Source organism: Halichondria panicea, chromosome 15, assembly GCF_963675165.1.
Source record: "Halichondria panicea chromosome 15, odHalPani1.1, whole genome shotgun sequence".
Classification (NCBI taxonomy): domain Eukaryota; kingdom Metazoa; phylum Porifera; class Demospongiae; order Suberitida; family Halichondriidae; genus Halichondria; species Halichondria panicea.
In genome coordinates this window covers 4,641,588-4,660,412 of record NC_087391.1, presented here as the reverse complement: position 1 = coordinate 4,660,412, position 18,825 = coordinate 4,641,588, and the positions used below count along the sequence as shown (strand labels likewise).

The following is an 18,825-nucleotide window of genomic DNA, read 5'->3' as shown; positions in this document are numbered from 1 at the left end:
TTGTAGTTTTAGCCACGCCCTATAACGCGGAATGCTTCACGCAAAAATTTCGTAAAAATTTCGTTTCCAATCCCCTTTCTTTTGTATCTCTGCTATAGCCATAGAGTAGTATTTGTATCTCTGGTAGTATCTATGCTATAGCGGAGGGTATAAATGTTCGCGGTTTTCGCGGATTGAGCCTGTACCGCGAAAATTCATACTAAGCGGAGAGTCTTTATCCCACCGCTCAGCCATTACCACTGCAATTCCCGTCTTGACATCCGTGCGAGAGGGTTCTGGTCTGCTACTCAAGACGCATATTTTGATGTGAGGGTTTTCCACCCAAATGCGCCCAGCAACAGCTCCAGAACCATCAAAGCTGCCTACAAGAAACATGAAGACGAAAAAAAAACGGGCTTACGGCCAACGTGTCAGCTCAGAGACATTGAGCAAGGAGTTTTCACCCCCTAGTCTTCTCAACCACAGGTGGACTGGGACAAGAGGCCACCACCTTTTACAAAAGATTAGCAGACATGCTCGCCTGGAAAGAAGGAAAAAACTACTCAGTAGTAATCAGCTGGCTAAGATGCAAGCTATCATTCGCTGCTGTCCGATCATCAATCATGTGCATCCGAGGGACAAGATCATCAACTCATCGACCCCTACGTGACGCGGACATTACTCTCGCAACGGAAGAGGGCCTGATCCCTCAAATTTAATTAACTGTAACTGTTTCCAATAAATTATTATGTACATGTATACATGCTCTTTTTCCTATTATTATTACCACGAAAAAAAATTTTTTTACCGGGGCTAACGGTGTGGAGGTACAGCTGCATGTTGATGTGCGCATGCGCCAAAAGGCTGGAACTCAGACCACGAAAATAAAATCCGCAAAATCCTTTGTAATGGTCCATCCGCAAACATTTATACCCTCGTATATGGTAGTCAATGTGCATTCGATCACATAGACTGCTTTTATAATGCTCTGCTATAATATTATATTCATGCACTCCTGCTAGCACGTTACATAACAATAAGAATGATAATTTTATAAAGTGAGTAGAGATTGTACAAATTATTATTACTCTGGTAAACATTTTTTAGAAGCAAGCACGTTTGTTAAAAACAAACAAATGCTTCTAGCTACCTCGACATGATTAAGGTGCAAGAGTATATTGATAAGTGACTTGTACGTTGGGGACACAGTACTGTTCTTCCATAGCTCGAGGGCATACACTATTCCAAGCTGGTTTCCCAGTTCACGAGTACGTCTTCTTACATCAGCCATCTCTGATTTATTCAGCTCCAGATTACGAATGTAATTTCCACGTCATCAAAGTAGCCAGCCACAGGATAAAGATCTCTACTTTCAATTTCACTGTCCAATTGAGCATCAGTCAGTCTCACATTGGTCTTGATCATCAAGGTTTCAATAGTTAGCTGTCTCGTTTCTGCCTCATATGCTGAAAGAAAAATATCTAAAGACTGTATTTACAGTGTTAACGTACCAGTTGCACTATTCCATTTTGTCCGGTGAGCATCTCTTGGCACATCTAAAAGGACAATGTTCCAAATTATGATGACAAATTAAATGAATGTTTAGCAAACATATACAGTACCAGTTTTAGTAGCACAGGGTCCAATACCACAAGCTCCCTTTTGCTTAATGATATCTGGAGGGTGATGGCATGATATTAATAAGCCTATAAAAGCTAACAAACTTACCATTTTTGGTAACACAAGGCTCAGTACTAGTGCCACAAGCTCCCTTCGTTTCGAGTGAACCTGTACACATAGGAGAGTCAGTGGAGCACAATCTAAGTGAAGGCCGTTGAATTGATTCTGCCTCATCAGCCATGGTTCGAACATGAACCGTGATCATCTTACATACTTGATAGTCACTCAACACCTTACGGTCTTCAAGTTGCCGATCACCAAGGAACAATCGTAGTTTTGCAGTCGGAAGACTTTCACAAATAATTATTAATATTCTCATTTTTAAGGAAAATACAGTATCACTCAAATCAACAGACATCGATGTGTGCCTTATCGTCTTGCCATGTAGCATCAATTCAATATGCACTGCCCCATCTCTAGGAACAACATGTATCATTACTCCGCCTTGGATATTGTAATCGCTCAGCCTTCCTTTCTTCAAGATGGTTGTACCAAACGAAATAAAAAATTTTCAACTAAGCATATCTTTTTGAATAATCTTGATGCAGCGATGAACATTTTCATTCCGGTGTAGGAACAATGTAATACATTTTCCATTAGGCAGGTATGCGTAAAACTTAATCATACCCGTTTGGGGTTGTAAAGAAAGATGAATTACATGATAATTTTGAATTGACAAATCACAGATCTTCTTATCATCCTCTAAGATCATATCATTAAAACGGAGCACTTGATCTTCCGGCCTATACGAAATTTTCCTATAAATTTTATTTTTTATACTTAAGACACTGTTTTCACTGCCTACACTTAACACGAGAGGATTAGTGAGACTGGGTGCTTCTGTAACAATGTAAAGCTCCAAATTGCGTGCACCTCCACCACCACCCCTTATACGCGAGACAAGGTGTATTGTACTATCACTCCCAATGTGGTAATCCTTTAATGTTTGCTCATCTTCCAGCTGTTTTCCAGCAAATATCAAACGAATGTTATCTAATTCAGGGCCAAAAGCTTTTGCTATTTGATATTTGAGATATAAAATGCAATGAGCAGGGGAGATTTTGATTGTGTGACACTTGCCTGTTAATGTTTAACATATACACAGATCTGATCAGCAGATTCTAGGCAACAAACCACTTTATGATTCATCTGCTTAACCAGCACTGAAATATGCCTTTTAAATAGCAAATCAACGAGAGAAGTGTGAATGATCCTAGCGCCAGGACTCCTACTAGTTGAAAACATAACCGATGCTTGCTTGGGTACATTAAACTCGGCTCGAATTTTTTCAGCTACTCTTTCTAAGGAATCAGTCATGACAAAACTAACATTCACAATTGTTTTTGTATTGCCCATTTTAACCAAAATCCATGAGACTTGATCAATGATTAGAGTATTTTCCCTCACATTATAACTTTCGATGGTTCTGGCATTCGATAATTCTTCCCCAGCCAAGGTGAGCTTCTGCTCCATGGGTGACGAGAGGGCACCAGCTTTGTGGACCATTCTCTTTAGTTCCATGATAGTTTGTGTTGGCTTCATATTCAAGCTGATTGTCTCAATGCCCAGCTTATGGTCGGAGATATTAAAGGTACTTCTCACAAACACTTGCATGGCGGTGAGTATTGCTTTGAGGATTGATCCACTTGAAACAAGGTGTACAACTCAGCTCAGCTAGCTATTGTGCTCGGCTATTGTTTACCTATAAACCTCAGTAGTACCATAGATTGAATCTAACTCTTCAATCTATGGTAGTACAAAGCTGTACCAGCCACTCCCCAAATACTACAAGTATGTGTGGGTGGTAAATGCATGATGTCAGAATGAAAGTGCACTAGATTTGACGATCCTTGCAGCATGCATGATTGAAAGAGAGTCCATGACGTCCATCATCAACTTCACTGCGCTGTCTGGCGCCCACAACGAGTCTCCTCCGTGCTACCTGCTGCAAGTGGACGAGTTCTGCTTCCTGTTGGACTGTGGATGGGACAGCAATGTCAACACTGAGCTGTTTGAGGCCCTCAAGAAGTGAGCCCAATCATAAGTCATGAAAGTGATATCATATTCATTGTGATATCAAGATTGTAGTGGGTCCATTAATATGATGAAGTGTATGTGCATTAGTATGGCTGACGAATTCCGGACATACGCAAGAAGGCAGGCTGTTACGTGCGTTTGCACATACACACACACACAGACATGTTTCTCAGATAGATGCCGTCCTCCTGTCCTTTCCCGACGTAACTCACCTCGGAGCCTTGCCCTATCTTGTGGGGAAGTTGGAACTCAAGTGTCCCGTGTACGCCACCATCCCAGTGTTCAAGATGGGCCAGATGTTCATGTACGACTTGTACCAGTCTCGTAGGAATGGGGAGGAGTTTGATCTGTTCACTTTGGATGATGTGGACGCTGCCTTTGATCAGGTGGTCCAGGTCAAGTACTCTCAGACCATTCAACTTAAAGGCATGTTCATAATTATTGATCAACTCTTGCTAAATATGCCACCATTCTCAGGTAAGGGTCATGGTCTGACGATCACTCCGTATGCTGCCGGTCATATGGTGGGCGGGGCCATGTGGAAGATTGTCAAGGACGGTGAGGAGGAGATTATCTATGCTGTCGACTACAACCATAAGAAAGAGAGGTGAGTGGGATGCATTGATAGTTGGTAATGATCTTTAAGCAGTTTCCATGGAAGAGTGCACAGTATCTATTCTTGATGTGTGTGTGTTTAGGCCTTTGGTGTAGCTGTCCTCATATCAGTGTTATCATAAAGCTTGCCTTTAGTGGTTGTTGCACTCCTCTTTGACTTACAATGTAATCCAGACTCCTCTATCTTGTATTGTTAGGTGTAGTTTCAGCAGTTTATGCAGTGATTGACACCTCCGAATTTAGGTTTGTTTTTAATCGCTCCTCAGACATCTTGATGGTGCAGTGCTGGAGTCCCTGTCTAGACCACACCTACTCATCACGGATACCTACAATGCCCTCAATGTGCAGGCAAGGAGGAAGGAGAGAGATCAAGCACTGCTCAGTGAGTGTCCATGTGTATGCATGAAACCTACTCACGATAATGCAAGCTACAGCATCAGATCTATTGGGTACTTTCTGCTTAGGGTTAGCAAAGGTTAGTATAGCAGGGAGGGCGATCAGGACTGTGGTCATGTTGACCCTATGCTACTGAATTGTTCAGCAGACGTAGTACAAGGTGTCCTTGCATAATGATCTATTTTGGTTCCAAGCCTTTGTCTAAAATTCCTCTCCTCCTTTTGCTCACACAGCGAACATTCTGAAGACATTGAGAAGTGATGGCAATGTGCTCATTGCTGTGGACACTGCAGGACGAGTGTTGGAGCTATCACAGCTACTGGTGAGCAGTGAGTGGTGTATATGTGCTTTCTAAACTGATCATTCTTTACCATATTGGTCAGAGATTAACCTAAGGTACAACAACAAAAAAAACAAGTTGATGAATTAGTCGTCAGTCGTCTTCCTTAGTACTACCAGGAGTGCATGCACTTTTGGTACTACCCATCCACCCACCTCTTTTTTTATATGCAAGAAAATGAAAAAAAATAGCACACACACACACACGCAAGCACACACACATACCCACCCACTCATCCATCACACCCCGCCCACCACACACAGGATCAGATGTGGCGTAACCAGGAGTCTGGGCTGTGTGCCTACTCCATAGCTCTCCTGAACAATGTGGGTTATAACGTAGTAGAGTTTGCTAAGTCCCAAGTCGAGTGGATGAGTGACAAGATTATGAGGATGTTCGAGGATCACAGGAATAACCCATTCCAGTTCAAGTACGTCCCTGTTTGTGTGTGTGTGTGGTGGTCTTAACTTACAGGAAAAATGTGTGATATTCTTTTTCCTCGATCCCCTATCCAGACATATCACAATATGCCACAACATGGCCGACCTCATGAAAGTGCCTGAGCCAAAGGTACTGCACTGTTCAATTGAAAAAGCAGCATTTCTTGTGCTGTGTTGTTGCTTCCATTATGCCGACCATTGAAAATGGTACCGTAAAGCAAGAAATGTTTGCTCAATGGCTCGAGAGCCCTCAGAAGAAATGTGTAATATTTGCGTTTCAATGCCAAGAAACCACACCCACCAACAAGATTTGCATGTGAAATACTAGTGTGTGGGAGTTAGGCCCAGTTTTAATGTTCCTGTTATCTGCTCTGCCCTCGAAAAAAATTTCCCGGTATACAGTATATAATCTTTGCAATGTGCAACATTTATAAGCTTAGTATAATTATTGTTATGTTCGACACATTTTACTTACTCATTCCTCTCGCTCGTTCAGGCGGTACTGGCGAGCATGTCTGACTTGGAGTGTGGTTTCTCCCGACAGCTGTTTATCCAGTGGGCCTCTGTCCAGCGTAACAGCATCATTCTCACCAGCAAACCGCCTCAGGGCACTCTAGCCAGGCAGCTCATTAATGACCTCAATGTCAAGTCTATAGACCTCACAGTACGTGTGTGTGTGTGTGTGTGTGCGTGCGTGTGTACAGTGTGTCTATAAACAAATTATCTAGTTGTCCGTTCTACACCCTCCACGGTCACAATGGCCCAGTGATGGGTGTGGCGTTCACACGCCCTTCAGATGAACAACTCTAATAATTTTTAGCCCTATGTCTGTGGCAAAGATTTTTTCCGCTTTACTTAGTAGGCATATAGTAGTATTATTAATTTGTTACGGAAAAAGTTATTATCTTGCTGACACTCTAGCTCAACCTTCCTTCTTTACTACCTCCAGGTGCGTCAACGAGTGTCCCTAGAGGGGGAAGAGCTAGAGGCCTATCGTCTGCAGGAGCGGAAGAAAGCTCAACTGGAGGCAGAGAAGTGAGTCCCTCCTCTTAGCTGGTATTGTGCAATATACGTCCGTACAGTGTGTAGTCTGCACAGTGTGTACACTGAATGTGTTGGATTAGGTTAATTAGTTCTATAATTTATTATTGATCCTGGGGCCTATTATACTTACTACTGTAAGGTTTGACACTTTCTAAATCATGCCACGTTTTTGGTATTTGTCCAAGGGAGATTGGTAGTACTGGGTAACTATATCTCCCAACATGTAACTCAATTAGGATGCCTTTCTGGAGACTCTGAGCTTGGACTCTTCAGCCATCTAAAAGAATACTAGTAGAGTACAACCACATGAAGAGGTAGGCTCTGGGTGCCTGAAATCTTGGCCTCACTTTAGTAGGCCAAGGGCCTACCACTTCTAATTAAATCAGCATAAACAAAGAGATGTTTTTGTGCAGAAATGACTGGAATGGGTCATTAGGGTTAGGGCTCTTCTTTCTTGTTGTTTGGAGTGTCTGGGTTGTCTGCTGTGGGAACTTTTGTGTGGTTTTTTGTGGTTATATCAAAAGAATAAGGGCAGGCTACCATGTGGGATTCTAGAAAAGGACTTTTACTGCATGCTGATCATTGTGATCAGCTAGTTGTTCTATCTTGGCTGTGATCATGTATTTCGTGTAGTATGTTATAGCTACCCTCAGGTCGTGAAATAGGGGATATGGGAGATGCTTATCACTTGTTCTAGTGGGAAATGTGATGAGAAATGTTGATAGTGTTGAGGTGTGTATGTGTGTACAATTTCATCCCTCTGTCCATTTATTTCCTAGCGCTAATTTTCCATAATTATAATTATGGTCTGAAAAAGAATGCAACTTAATCACATCATGTACACACACCACAGAGACTCTGAGTTAACAGAAGACAGTGATGAGGAGATGGAAGTTGAACTTTCGGCTTCTTTCGGACCTCCAAAGGCACCCAAACACGATCTCATGTTGGAGGAGGGTAAAGCCAAGAGTATTTTCTTCAAACAGGCCAAGAGTTTCCCCATGTTCCCCTGTCGTGAGGAGAGGCCACGGTGGGACGAGTATGGGGAGCCGATCAGGTGAGGGTGTGTGGGCGGTGGGGGTACATGTGTCTCTGAATGAGTAGCTATATATTACTGAGCAATTCTATTGCACTATTTTGTGTCTTTAAAGTGCTATTACTGCATGTGTGTAGTATTCATACGAGTGCCTATACTCTACAGACAGGAAGACTACAAGCTGAAGGACGTGTCGGTACCTGTTGGACCGGTGAGCTGCTGCGTAGCTCTATTCTAAAGGTATGATACATTTATGTGAACTCTACCTCTGCCTAGGTCTCCAATAATGCAATGGATGTGAGCAACACTATCAAGAGAACTGGTGAGAGAGAGAGAGTGTTTCTTCCACTGTGCATGTATTGTACTGATACATTCCACAGATTCGTCCATCCCCACGAAGTGTATTTCTCAAAAACAGACTGTTGCCATAAGGTAATAGGCTGATGTGTTGTCATAGTAATCTTTGTTGTTTCCGCCATAAAACACATATTTTGTGTTCTCTTGAGTATTTAGGTTGATGTGTTGTGTAGAATCAAAGCATGTTTATGGTCTCACAGTATACGCACATTATCATAATTAGAGGCCTTTTAATGAACATAATTTGCATATTACTTTGAAATCGTTGGTTGATATGTTAATTGTCATAAAAGAAAATCGAAGCATATTGGTTTCTATTACATATTATGCCTCGGTGTGCGCATGCGCAAGCGAGGTATACGGTAGTGTGTTTGTGTGTCTGTGTGTAGACTGCTACAGCTGCTCAAGCATCAACGAAGTGCAAGTAAGAGTCTCTATGCTTCTAGTCTCGTTTTTAGATTTTTATTCGTGGATTTGCAAATAATGCTTTGTTCTCGAGTTATGCCTGCTTACTTGGAATGTCATTGCACCCTTTTCTGAAGAGTACGTAGCAAAACTTGTCCATGGAGTGTTGCAAGTAGTTAGCTCTGCACTAGAACGCTAGCAATTGGTGTAGCCATTAATGTTAGATTTTGGGCTTTTGGCGTTATGGTCGATTATTTCCCGAGTTTCCCTGTGATTGCAGCTGGAATAATTCACCATGATAATCATGTGTGTATTAGCAATAGCTAGCTTTGACACATCCACCGAGGCATTAGCATCGCGGTGCTTTCGTTAATTAATTTTTGTGGCCTGATGATGCATTATAAATGTGGTATTTGAAATCAGTTTCGATCTTTAACTCCTAATTGGAATGGTGGCTTAGAATTCTTGCCTAACTTGTTTCCTCTGACAGATGCTCTCTCTCCCACATTGACTTTGAGGGAAAGTCTGATGGAGAATCAATCAAAAGAATCCTGTCTATTGTGAAGCCTCGACAACTGGTAAATATTAATCACTTAATTGTGTTCTTTATAATTATTATATGCCTGTGAATTTTGTAACTATGGGGAATTGTAGTGTTCAAGTGTTCCATTCATCACAGTGGTTGCCAGCATGTTGCATGCTTCAGTAATGAGGGTACCTTTGGTTGCCATAGGCTACTGTGTCTAACTGTGTTTGTTTTGCTTGTGGTTTTCTAATGCAATTATTATTGTTGTTCAGGCAGGCTTACATGTGTGTACTAGGGGCTTGTGTGTGTGTACTAGGGGCTTGTGTGTGTGTATGTGTGTGTATGTGTGTACTAGCAAATTCCTTCTTCCTGTTTACCAGACATTCATATAACAGTACACAGCTACCACTAACCTATCCACCATCACCCCACCAAGGCACACACACACACACACACACACACACACACACACACACACACACACACACACACACACACACACACACACACACACACACACCCACACACACACACACACACACACATACACACCCCCACACACACATACGCGCACACTTATTCAGGTGCTGGTTCATGGTAGCAGTGACTGTACCAACACTCTGATGGAGTTTGCTAGGAAGACGCTGAATATAACGGATGATAACGTAATGGCTCCATACATTGGTGAAACAGTTAACGCTACAACAGAATCACACATCTATCAGGTTAGTGCACATTTCAGCCACTCACTCTGCAGGCAACTGAATTAAGATTATTGCTACTAAACAAGTCTGAATCACCTATGTATTGGCCTCACTGGTGACCTCTGGTTGTCGCTATGGTAGCCAGGCATCTAGGTGATTTTGTCAGTGTGGTTTCATGTCCTACTACCATAGTACTACTGTGTTGTTCATCTGATCAACTCCACCACCACAGGTGAAGCTAAAGGACTCGCTAATGAGCTCTGTCAACTTTAGCCATGCCAAGGACGCTGAGTTGGCATGGCTGGACGGAGAGATACACTTTACACAGACCACCTCCTCTTGTCCTGAAGAGGGCGGAGACAATAAGGAGGGGCCAGTACTCGGACCAATCTCTTCTGGACCTATCACAACTGTACGTACATGTGTGTATGTGTATACGCAATATTATTTGTCTTGAATCATAATCACCCATTTTAATTGATTTAACAATTTTCTTCGTACATTTCTATCGAAGAGTTCTACTACTATAGTTTACACAAGAACTGTGCTCGTGTAATCATAATAATTATTGTTGATTTGTTCACAGGACAAAGGGCACTCGAGTGTGTTCATCAATCCTCCTAGACTGTCAGATTTCAAGCAGGTCCTCACTAAGGCTGGAATATCGGTCAGTTCATTGCTTACCAGGCAACAGCATTGTGGTTTTAAGGTTTTCTTGCAGCCTTCTTTTCATAGGCCGATTGTAGCACTTGATCACTTGTTGATGTAAATGTATAGGGAATTCCCCTCCCCCCAGAAGCCTTGCCTATAGACTTTATGAAGCACGCAATAGTCTTCATGGAGGTTGAGTTTGTTTATTTGCGGTTACCACAGGCTGTGCGGACTGCACACGATGTGGTCATAGCTTCACATGCATGTTATGGTTTCTCTCTTCTCCCCAATGACCTTGTGGCTATATGCGTACCTGGCTTCTGTCTTTGAATATAACTTCATTATTTTTTGTAGGCCGAGTTCTCGGGCGGAGTACTTGTATGCAGTGGAGTGGTTGCCATCAGGAGAGTAAGTTCACTTAAGTTCAAAATTTTTATGATGTAATTATTATTGTCGTCTTTTTGTTGTAGGGCGAGAGTGGTGGGATTAGCCTGGAGGGAGCCGTGTGCCCAGACTATTACACAATTAGGAAACTGTTGTATGAACAATTTGCAATCATTTGATCATAAATTTTTTCAGCATGATTCGTTTATACAGCTGAGTAACCATCATGCATGTCGTCTGAGAGGGCAAAAGCAGCAAATTAAAATTAAGGCATTGTGTCCCACCAGGATTACTCCTGGTCCCCACATCACTTTTAAGAAATGTATTATTATTATTACATGAAGACCCCACGATATATATCTATAACAGTTTCATCCCTACAGAGTTATCTGTAACGAACACTCTTGTGTACATGTTAAGTTGCAAAAGGCATTAAAATTATAGTGTGCAGTACAGCAGTCTACTAGTATATAAGAACGTTGCAATGCTCAAGTGCATAAAAGACCAGCTTTAATTATTTTCGCAGTAAAATTAAATGCAAAATCATGATTGATGAATTATTGGCAAGTATACAGCACGTATACTGAAACAATGTATACAGATAGATTGAATGAGGTGAGGGGTATATTCAAATAAGGGTGAACGTACATCAAGACCAGACAAAATCACAAAATTATAACAATTTTGTTGATGTTGCCCTAACAACAACAAATTAAGTTATATTATTAGGGGAGAGTTAAAAATAGACAGCACACACAGTTATACAAACATGTACAAAGACGCACAAAATGCTGAAAAAATAGGTTTGCTAGGCACAACCGAGTGACAAAAAAATATAAATGTGTGCACAATAAACGCATAGACGTGCAGTAATACCTGTAGAGGGTTAGCAGTTGATTTATGATATTAAGCTGGATACGTGACATAGTATTCTTCCTCTTCCTTGTTGGTATATTTCTCTCGCTTCGGAGTCGTGTAATTTCTGCATAAGAGGGGGAAATACATGTAAATCAGGGGATACGTTACATTACAGTAGAGTGACAAGAGCATAGTTTTGTATAGCCTCCTTCACAAGGCCTCAACCATCTTCAGTGCGGCCTGGAATCGAGACTAAGTTTTGTACAGAGCCACTGTCAAATTGGAATTTCGCTACATACACACTCTATCTCCTTATCAACAAATTCAGTGTGGCCACCTCAAATCTAGTGACACTGATAACACAGCTAGCTACCTATACAGGAATCCAGGCAGGCAGGGGAGAGACCTTCTCCATCTCACAGAAGCCTTCTAATAAAACAATTAATCTAACAGTAACCAGGAATGTGGAATAAGAAAGTCTAAACTAATTAGACAATGAGAAAATAAATGCAAAAGGGAAAGCTTCTCTAATTTGCATTCCCCACAGCAATATTTTAGTGAGCTCCCACATGCTCATAATTTTTCTTTTCTTCACCTGCTGGGAAAATCACACACACCATCTAATCAATAACTTAATTTCCACCTTCCTAAATTTGTCTATTGGTCCAGACATGTGTACCACCTTACTCCAATGCACTTAACTTACAAGCTGTAGCAGTACTAGTCATACTACACTGCTTTCTAGAGTGCAATTACACCCATTCAGTTGGTCAGGAGGGGACCACAAACTACACAGCACCAACCACACAAAGAGTAGATATGTTCTAGTGTAAGCCACTACCTCACTATACCCAACAGCTGATTAGGTTCCAGTACAACTCTTTAACTAGGGGGAAGAATTTCTTTGTACAAAGCTTTTTGTTATGCTTGGCTGGGATATTAAGTGGCTAGAGGGAGCTAAAACAACAATGCACTTGGCTTAGCAAGCCCCACCACTTAATTTACAAGCCACATTACAAGGTTGTTACATCACTGTCAGACTAATTAATTTTACACAAGCAAACATTATTACAATTTGCTATAACACCTCTTCTAGCTTGCAACAAATAGCTTGTGGAATATCCCATGCAACACTTACAAGTACTCTAGTGCTGCTGGATACTCCAAAGTAGTAGTTTTGAATGCAAAGATAATAGTTTCGTAAGCAGGTCTTGGATGGAGGCTCCCCACACTGAATGTCCCCACAGCCTGCTGGTCGGACTAGCAGCACACAAGCATGGCAGGAAGTATGCTGACAACTGTTTCTAGTTGAAGATGGAGCAAACTCTAACCTGTATGAGGGGAAGAAAGAAATGTTAAGAGTCCACTACAGTCATTGATGTGGTTACAAACAATCAGCTGGATAGCAGGTACCTCAGAGCAAAGGCATAGTAACTAGGAACTGATAATGCTGTCTCCATTAAAAGCCTAGAGTTGGAGCACAAAATTGCTTCCCACTGCACAGCTAAGAATACAGCAATAATTTTAGAGTGGGGCAACAGGCAATTGTAATGTTATGAACCTACCCACCCTTTTGCTGAGCATACTTTGTTCTTTCCTTCACACATGTCCACTGAGCATTCTTTTCTGCACTCAACTGGTACAGTAGGTGATATGACAGATATGGTTGTCTCTGGAGCCGTGCTGGAAGTAGTACTGAGCACAGGCACAGTCGGAGTGGCAGTTGAAGACGTCGTTGTGTTATGATCACTCGTAACCATAGTAGTGGTAGAAGCGGTAGGAGCAGTGGTAGGAGCAGTGGTAGAAGTGGTAGTTTCAATAATAGGGGCATCAGTAGGAGCTGTATATGGATAATTATGTCACATAAACACTGACTCTTCAAAACCAGTGTCATTGACTCTCATTCATCAGATTTAAATTTTACCACAAAACCCAATCTAACCAACTGATTGACCACCATGCAAATCCAAATGCACACACGTGGTCTTTCAGAGACAAGTCTACAGTTTATTCCTTACCTGTACATACTCCTGGCAACTGTACTTGCTGCTCTGGCGGTAGGCCTTCCTCGAGCTCCTTCACACACTCCAGTCCAGTTGCACAATATCCAAATGCGTTATACAGTCCTTCACAAAAATCACCAGGCCCTCCTCCGCAATATTCACAGCAGTTGCAAGCATCTCTGTATCTATGCGCACAATTCCTTGGAACTAAACGTGGACAGGCAGACATGTCACACGGGGAAGGACAGGAACTGCTTCCACAATGCGACACATACATGCACAGCAGCATGGCCACTGCAAGCCACAGTAGCTGCAGATGCTTTGGGGTGGGTTGAAATCGACTGTAATAGAGGCGCTTGCAAGGAAACTGCATTGCTGAGCGAAACAAACAACAGGAGTTTTGTGATGAACTTTTTTTCTCTTGCATGTAAAACGTGGTCAATGGAGCAAAGCAGTCAATTAAGCCACACCCACTCATAAACCACATAATTTGCACACAAATTAAAATATTTTTTGCACAACCAGGTTTTTCAGTAAGTTCTACACAAGTTTGTTTTCCCTAGTTCCAGTAATGCTTGTCTTTCTTCCACAGACATTCTAGAGTATCATCATACTGAGTATTCTGCTTGGAGTATGCAGTGAAGCACTCGATAATGCCCTCAGGGCTGGCTTCGAACTCCTTGAGCTCTACATCCTCTCCTGCAATGTGTGTGGGAAGTAGTGATTCACTTGGCAGGTACTAAAATTAAACTATGAGAAAACTATCACTACCTTTGAGCATGGTTATCGGTTGAACAAGCATTCGTCGAGGTTTCTTGCGGGCCAGTACAATATCTCGAATGCTCACCCATCCTCCATTCTCCTCAGATACGGAGGAGTAGTGATTGTACATTGCCTCAGCAGCAGATACATCCGCAGTGGACTTGTACACCTGGTCACGAAAATAATCATTTATTTTGAGCACAACATAATTTAAGGCTACCGCTACAGACAAACATACACTTCAAAGCTACATATGATGGAAATTTGAATTACATATAAATTATACAAAGTTGACCCACAAACACATCTTTCTTTTGCCAACCCCAACCCTGCCTAGTACATGTACACAGCCGAGTCTCTGCATACATTTAGAGAGCTGCATATACTGTCTTGTACCTGAATTTTCTCGAGGAATTCTCCGATAGCTTTCTTCCCTGCAGTGTTTATGAGAGTCCTGTCCAGCTCTACTAGGAGGTCTGGTTTGCCGTCTGCTCCAGTGGTCACCTGCACCGTCACGCAACCAGGGGGAGTGTTCTCCATCAGTACTCGGAGGATCACATATCGAGCTTGCATGTGAGCCTGTGCGTACAGAAAAATTGAGCATTCATCAGAAAATATACTTAGTGGGAAAGGAAGTACTACCATACAGCTTCTCAATAAGCACAGACAGTAGGCACAACAAATGCACAAACATATACACAAGGCTTTAATTATGGAACCATGTCTGCACACACAGTATGACACTACATACCTCTTCTAACCAGAGACATTCGTCAACAAAAACATTCACCAATAAACAAGGCTCCTCATTATTGGCATACACTGTACCTGCCTCCACTTATTCATCTCTGGGGTGTAATACTCCAGACCAAGGAGACCAGACCTCACCATACTCAGCCAGTTGACGTAAGTCACGTCCCTTCCCACCTCTCCATTGTGCCCGAATATGCTGTGGACCCGTATGTGTGTGTGTGTGTGTGTGTGTGTGTGTGTGTGTGTGTGTGTGTGTGTGTGTGTATGTGTGTGTGTGTGTGTGTGTGTGTGTGTGTGTGTGTGTGTGTGTGTGTGCGCGTGCGTGCGTGCGTGTGTGTGTGTATGTGTGTGTGTGCTTGACTAGAAACATGTCTACATACCCATTATAATTATGGCCACTTACAAATTACAGTAACCTTCTCAATGCCTGAGGCTATAAAATGTTTTGACCACTAACCATTCGTAAAAACGTACAGCTGCTGAGGTTTTCTCACCTTAGCACATCCTCAGAGAGACAGAGGTAGAGTCCCACACACTCTGCACGACATTCCTCGTAACTGGAGGCCATGGCCTGGAACTTGCTGTCCCACGTCTCCCCAGGAGTGTACCACGAGCTGATCTGAGGGTCACAATACAGGGACAGGGTCAAAGTCTACCACATACTAGCAGCTAGACTATACTTCCGCTAACTGACATGAATCAACAAAATAGTGGATTGGGACTCAATTGATTTTTTTGTTACCTTCTCTCCGGTAAAGGGATGTTTGAGGTTTGTAACATCAAAGTTGAATGTGCCATCTTCATTCTGCAGATATAATTGCGTTTCTATTTTGCTAACAAACCCTGAGAGGCCACCAGAGGGACCAATTTCAGTCCTGATAAAGAGTTTCTATGTACCTGTTGGAAGAGTTTCCCAGAGCCATGGCCAAGGAGCTCGTGGAGACCAACTTGCACCTCAAATGATGGACCGCGGTACTTGGCAAACTTCTCCTATAAAGATAAATTATTTTAATTTACGATGCCAGTGTGTTGGGGGTGGTCTCAAAAATTATTACTGCAAGAAGATTATGAGAATGCAGTTAAACAGAAGGCAATAGCAACACAAGTAGAGATTAGAGATTAAACTGACGGAAAATCAAGTAACAAGGATAGGAAGTGGGCGTGGGGACGAGGCTATACCTGGTGCTGATCTGAGATGAACGAGACTGCTTTATCTTGATAGGCGGCTGAAAGAACATTGCCCAGAGAAACATTCTTGAATCCTTCATTCTGACGAATGTCATCATCTGTGTCCAACATAAGAATATCATTGAGTGGAGCACCACCCCTAGCATTATAAGAACCCATACATACGCTCATCACAATCATACATTAGTATTGCTGAGGAGGTTTCAAAAATGTGGTCATTCAAGAAAAGGTGATTAAGTGGTCCTCGATACGTAATAATAATTATTACATCTATTTAACAATTACGCTCACAGTTAGGAATGTTGATACCGGCTGGGATTCCGCTGGAGGCAAAGGTCACGATGTCTAGAGAAGTGAAGTCTGGACGCAGGAACGAGTCCTTCTCATACTCGGGTTTCCATGGTAACTCCTTGAGTAATCCCTCAGCAGACATGACAAGGTTAGTGAACTTTGCACTCATCTCCTTGTTCACCACTGCCACAAATCCTGTCATTCATGGGAAACAGTAGCAATATGGTTACTGGTTACTACCAAGGGCTTACACAGTACATTTCCTGTAGCTGTAGCTAAGTACTAGTGTAGATAGTATTAGCTAATGACTTAATGGGATAACAATCTCTGAGTTATTGACCAACCTTCGAACTCTCCCCTCACACCAAATGGATCACGATAGCTCTCAATGAAGCCAATGTACCTGGGTTATAATATAAATGAGAGATTGACGTACATGTACATCATGGACATGGAAAATATCGAAAGTTTGGTTACTCAGAACCTCTCGTGGCCGGCTAATTGTCTACATCATTAAGTTTTTAAACGATTATCTATGGTCTTACACGTGTTTCCCATAACCATGATCACGTGCTCATGCAAACTCTCTAATTAATGGTAAATCACATACGTACGTCTCAACGACGGGACCTCTGTTCTTGATCCAGTGTCGTGATCCCTCCTTGTGGTCGTCCACTGACCCATAGCTGAAGCTGCGGATGTAGCCTTCCAACATGGAGACCTCGTGAGCATTGCTAGCGTATTTCTAAAGGGAAGACAAAGTATTCATCAATTTATAAACTCTTGGTCTTGGTTTCTAATCTGTTAATAACAAGGCCCTACGTAATGTTTCAGTATACACCTCCCAGTGCTCACCTGAGCCATCTTCAAGTTGTCGACCATGCTCTTCATGAGTGGAGAGTAGTCTCCCCTTGTCACTGCGATGGTGGAGCCCTCGAACTGATGACTACCCAGCAGACCATGCACCGTGTCAGCATCGTCAACTGGTTTATCTGAGGGAGAGAGGGAAAACTCAAACGTTGTATAAGTTACACCTTCAGCTTACACGCATAAACAAAAATCTACAGCAGCTTGATTTTATACCAACTAGTACACTCCACACATAGACCTCACATTCTACACACAGAGACAAGTCACTCAATACACGCAAGCACCTGTGACAGGAGCAGCAGAGGCCATTCTGAGCTCGTATTGAGCAGTGCCGCCATCAGTAGTGGTCTTAAACAGCCTGGTATTGAAGGGACTGATGTCCTTCTCCTGCATGAACTTCTGCACAAACTCTGCATCGCACTGAGCACAGTTCTGAGAGTAGTAGGTCGTGATACCCTGTGGGGTGTGTGTGTGTGTGTGCGTATGTGTGGGGGTGGGGGGGGGGGGTTAGGATAGTTGGATTAAGTAAGGTTGCACAACAGACATCAAGTTTGTCCATTACATATTCTAAGTGCTATGAAGGGAAAACATGTATGAGTAGCGTGTTGTGTGCCTTAAGGGGAAGATTTATATACTGAGTGTTATCTACATGAAAGTAAACAAATTATCAATCTTAAGCACCCCCACCTGTTCTCCCAAGCCGAGTTGTTTCTCCCTTGAGCCCAGGGAGTAGATGGTATCGACACAACTGCCCCAGAGTCGACTGAGGAGGTCAGGATCAGTCTTGCCCAACTCACTGGCCGTCAGGAGGGAGTGGAGCTTGTCCTATTGAAGGCAAATGTACGCTAATAACCCGCCTTCAGCTTTAGGGACACACAACATTGATAGCCTACACCAACAGTTAGTTTAAGGGTTCAATGATAAGCAATATTATGTGGGTAAGTGTGTGGGCGGGAATGAGTGGTGCCTAAAATCACCTTGCCAATAGATGGGATGAATTTGGTGTCCCCGAAGCTCTTATAGTTGCCCATGTTAGTAAACACAGCACAAGCGTACACCAGAAAGCCCTGTGGACAGAAAGACAAAAATTTATCAAAGTATTGCCAAGACGAGATTTAGTTACCTTGAATTCTTCATCGGTGAAGCTGTCTTTGACCACAGCTCTTAGGGAGGACACAGACTGACGGTTAAAGAGCTCTTGAAGAAGCAGGAAAAGGGGAACAGACTCGGGAGAAGTTTGGAGGAGACAGATGTAGCCTCCTTCCCAAGCTGCTCTTGATAGGTAGTGGCAGTACAGTCTCTCCTTGTTAGTCAGACCCTTGAAGGCTTGGCTAGCCTCTAGCTTACTGATAGGGGTGTCCAATGGTACAGTGTATAGGTCAGCCATGACAGCAGTAGTTCATAAATCTTGGAACTCACAGACACTAATGTACACCTGTCACTTCTCTCTCGTTGGTAAAGGTCGTTAACAAATCTTTGTAGATCTCAATGTGCATTTGCATTTAC

At 42.6% G+C, this 18,825-nt stretch overlaps 3 protein-coding genes, 1 long non-coding RNA gene and 1 pseudogene across 4 annotated transcripts; 2 read left to right on the top strand and 3 right to left on the bottom strand.

Annotated features, from left to right (window-relative positions):
- Positions 1–31: 31 nt before the first annotated feature.
- On the top strand, positions 32–784 carry LOC135349273 (uncharacterized; annotated as a pseudogene).
- A 235-nt stretch (positions 785–1,019) lies between these two features.
- On the bottom strand, positions 1,020–3,391 carry LOC135349407 (uncharacterized). The gene is made up of 4 exons (XR_010398914.1): positions 1,708–3,391; positions 1,602–1,655; positions 1,491–1,535; positions 1,020–1,445 (listed from the first exon to the last, which is right to left on the bottom strand). It is a non-coding gene; the product is annotated as an uncharacterized LOC135349407 (long non-coding RNA).
- Positions 3,392–3,509: 118 nt separating this feature from the next.
- On the top strand, positions 3,510–10,794 carry LOC135349187 (cleavage and polyadenylation specificity factor subunit 2-like). The gene is made up of 19 exons (XM_064547685.1): positions 3,510–3,687; positions 3,857–4,122; positions 4,174–4,303; positions 4,578–4,693; positions 4,941–5,029; positions 5,311–5,477; positions 5,563–5,617; positions 5,984–6,151; positions 6,437–6,522; positions 7,385–7,588; positions 7,733–7,778; positions 7,844–7,889; positions 7,948–7,999; positions 8,820–8,907; positions 9,440–9,580; positions 9,792–9,971; positions 10,146–10,226; positions 10,565–10,618; positions 10,681–10,794. Exons 1-19 carry the CDS (start codon positions 3,521–3,523, stop codon positions 10,771–10,773), a joined length of 2,229 nt encoding a protein of 742 aa, XP_064403755.1. The 5' UTR covers positions 3,510–3,520; the 3' UTR covers positions 10,774–10,794.
- A 331-nt stretch (positions 10,795–11,125) lies between these two features.
- LOC135349185 (uncharacterized) lies at positions 11,126–13,942 on the bottom strand. Its single transcript, XM_064547683.1, has 4 exons — positions 13,471–13,942; positions 13,022–13,292; positions 12,591–12,783; positions 11,126–11,576 (listed from the first exon to the last, which is right to left on the bottom strand). The coding sequence occupies exons 1-4, from the start codon at positions 13,940–13,942 to the stop codon at positions 11,493–11,495; spliced, it is 1,020 nt and encodes a 339-aa protein (XP_064403753.1). The 3' UTR covers positions 11,126–11,492.
- LOC135349183 (dipeptidyl peptidase 3-like) lies at positions 13,894–18,797 on the bottom strand. The gene is made up of 16 exons (XM_064547680.1): positions 18,443–18,797; positions 18,297–18,386; positions 18,007–18,144; positions 17,604–17,775; positions 17,305–17,441; positions 17,064–17,194; positions 16,794–16,852; positions 16,450–16,644; positions 16,150–16,256; positions 15,868–15,960; positions 15,713–15,775; positions 15,465–15,589; positions 15,046–15,166; positions 14,614–14,796; positions 14,227–14,386; positions 13,894–14,154 (listed from the first exon to the last, which is right to left on the bottom strand). The coding sequence occupies exons 1-16, from the start codon at positions 18,704–18,706 to the stop codon at positions 14,015–14,017; spliced, it is 2,178 nt and encodes a 725-aa protein (XP_064403750.1). The 5' UTR covers positions 18,707–18,797; the 3' UTR covers positions 13,894–14,014.
- Positions 18,798–18,825: the final 28 nt, after the last annotated feature.

Excerpts from the sequence above, each read along its gene's own strand:
- LOC135349187 (XM_064547685.1), top strand. The coding sequence starts at position 3,521 with ATGATTGAAAGAGAGTCCATGACGTCCATCATCAACTTCACTGCGCTG. Across the intron at positions 7,779-7,843 it reads TGTCGGTACCTGTTGGACCG|GTCTCCAATAATGCAATGGA; the intron begins GTGAGCTGCTGC and ends ACCTCTGCCTAG. Across the intron at positions 9,581-9,791 it reads CAGAATCACACATCTATCAG|GTGAAGCTAAAGGACTCGCT; the intron begins GTTAGTGCACAT and ends CCACCACCACAG.
- LOC135349183 (XM_064547680.1), bottom strand. The coding sequence starts at position 18,706 with ATGGCTGACCTATACACTGTACCATTGGACACCCCTATCAGTAAGCTA. Across the intron at positions 15,776-15,867 it reads CTGGGAAACTCTTCCAACAG|AATGAAGATGGCACATTCAA; the intron begins GTACATAGAAAC and ends TTATATCTGCAG. Across the intron at positions 14,387-14,613 it reads AATTCCTCGAGAAAATTCAG|GTGTACAAGTCCACTGCGGA; the intron begins GTACAAGACAGT and ends TTTCGTGACCAG.
- LOC135349185 (XM_064547683.1), bottom strand. The coding sequence starts at position 13,942 with ATGTGGTTTATGAGTGGGTGTGGCTTAATTGACTGCTTTGCTCCATTG. Across the intron at positions 13,293-13,470 it reads GTTGCCAGGAGTATGTACAG|CTCCTACTGATGCCCCTATT; the intron begins GTAAGGAATAAA and ends ATCCATATACAG. Across the intron at positions 12,784-13,021 it reads AAAGTATGCTCAGCAAAAGG|GTTAGAGTTTGCTCCATCTT; the intron begins GTGGGTAGGTTC and ends CCCCTCATACAG.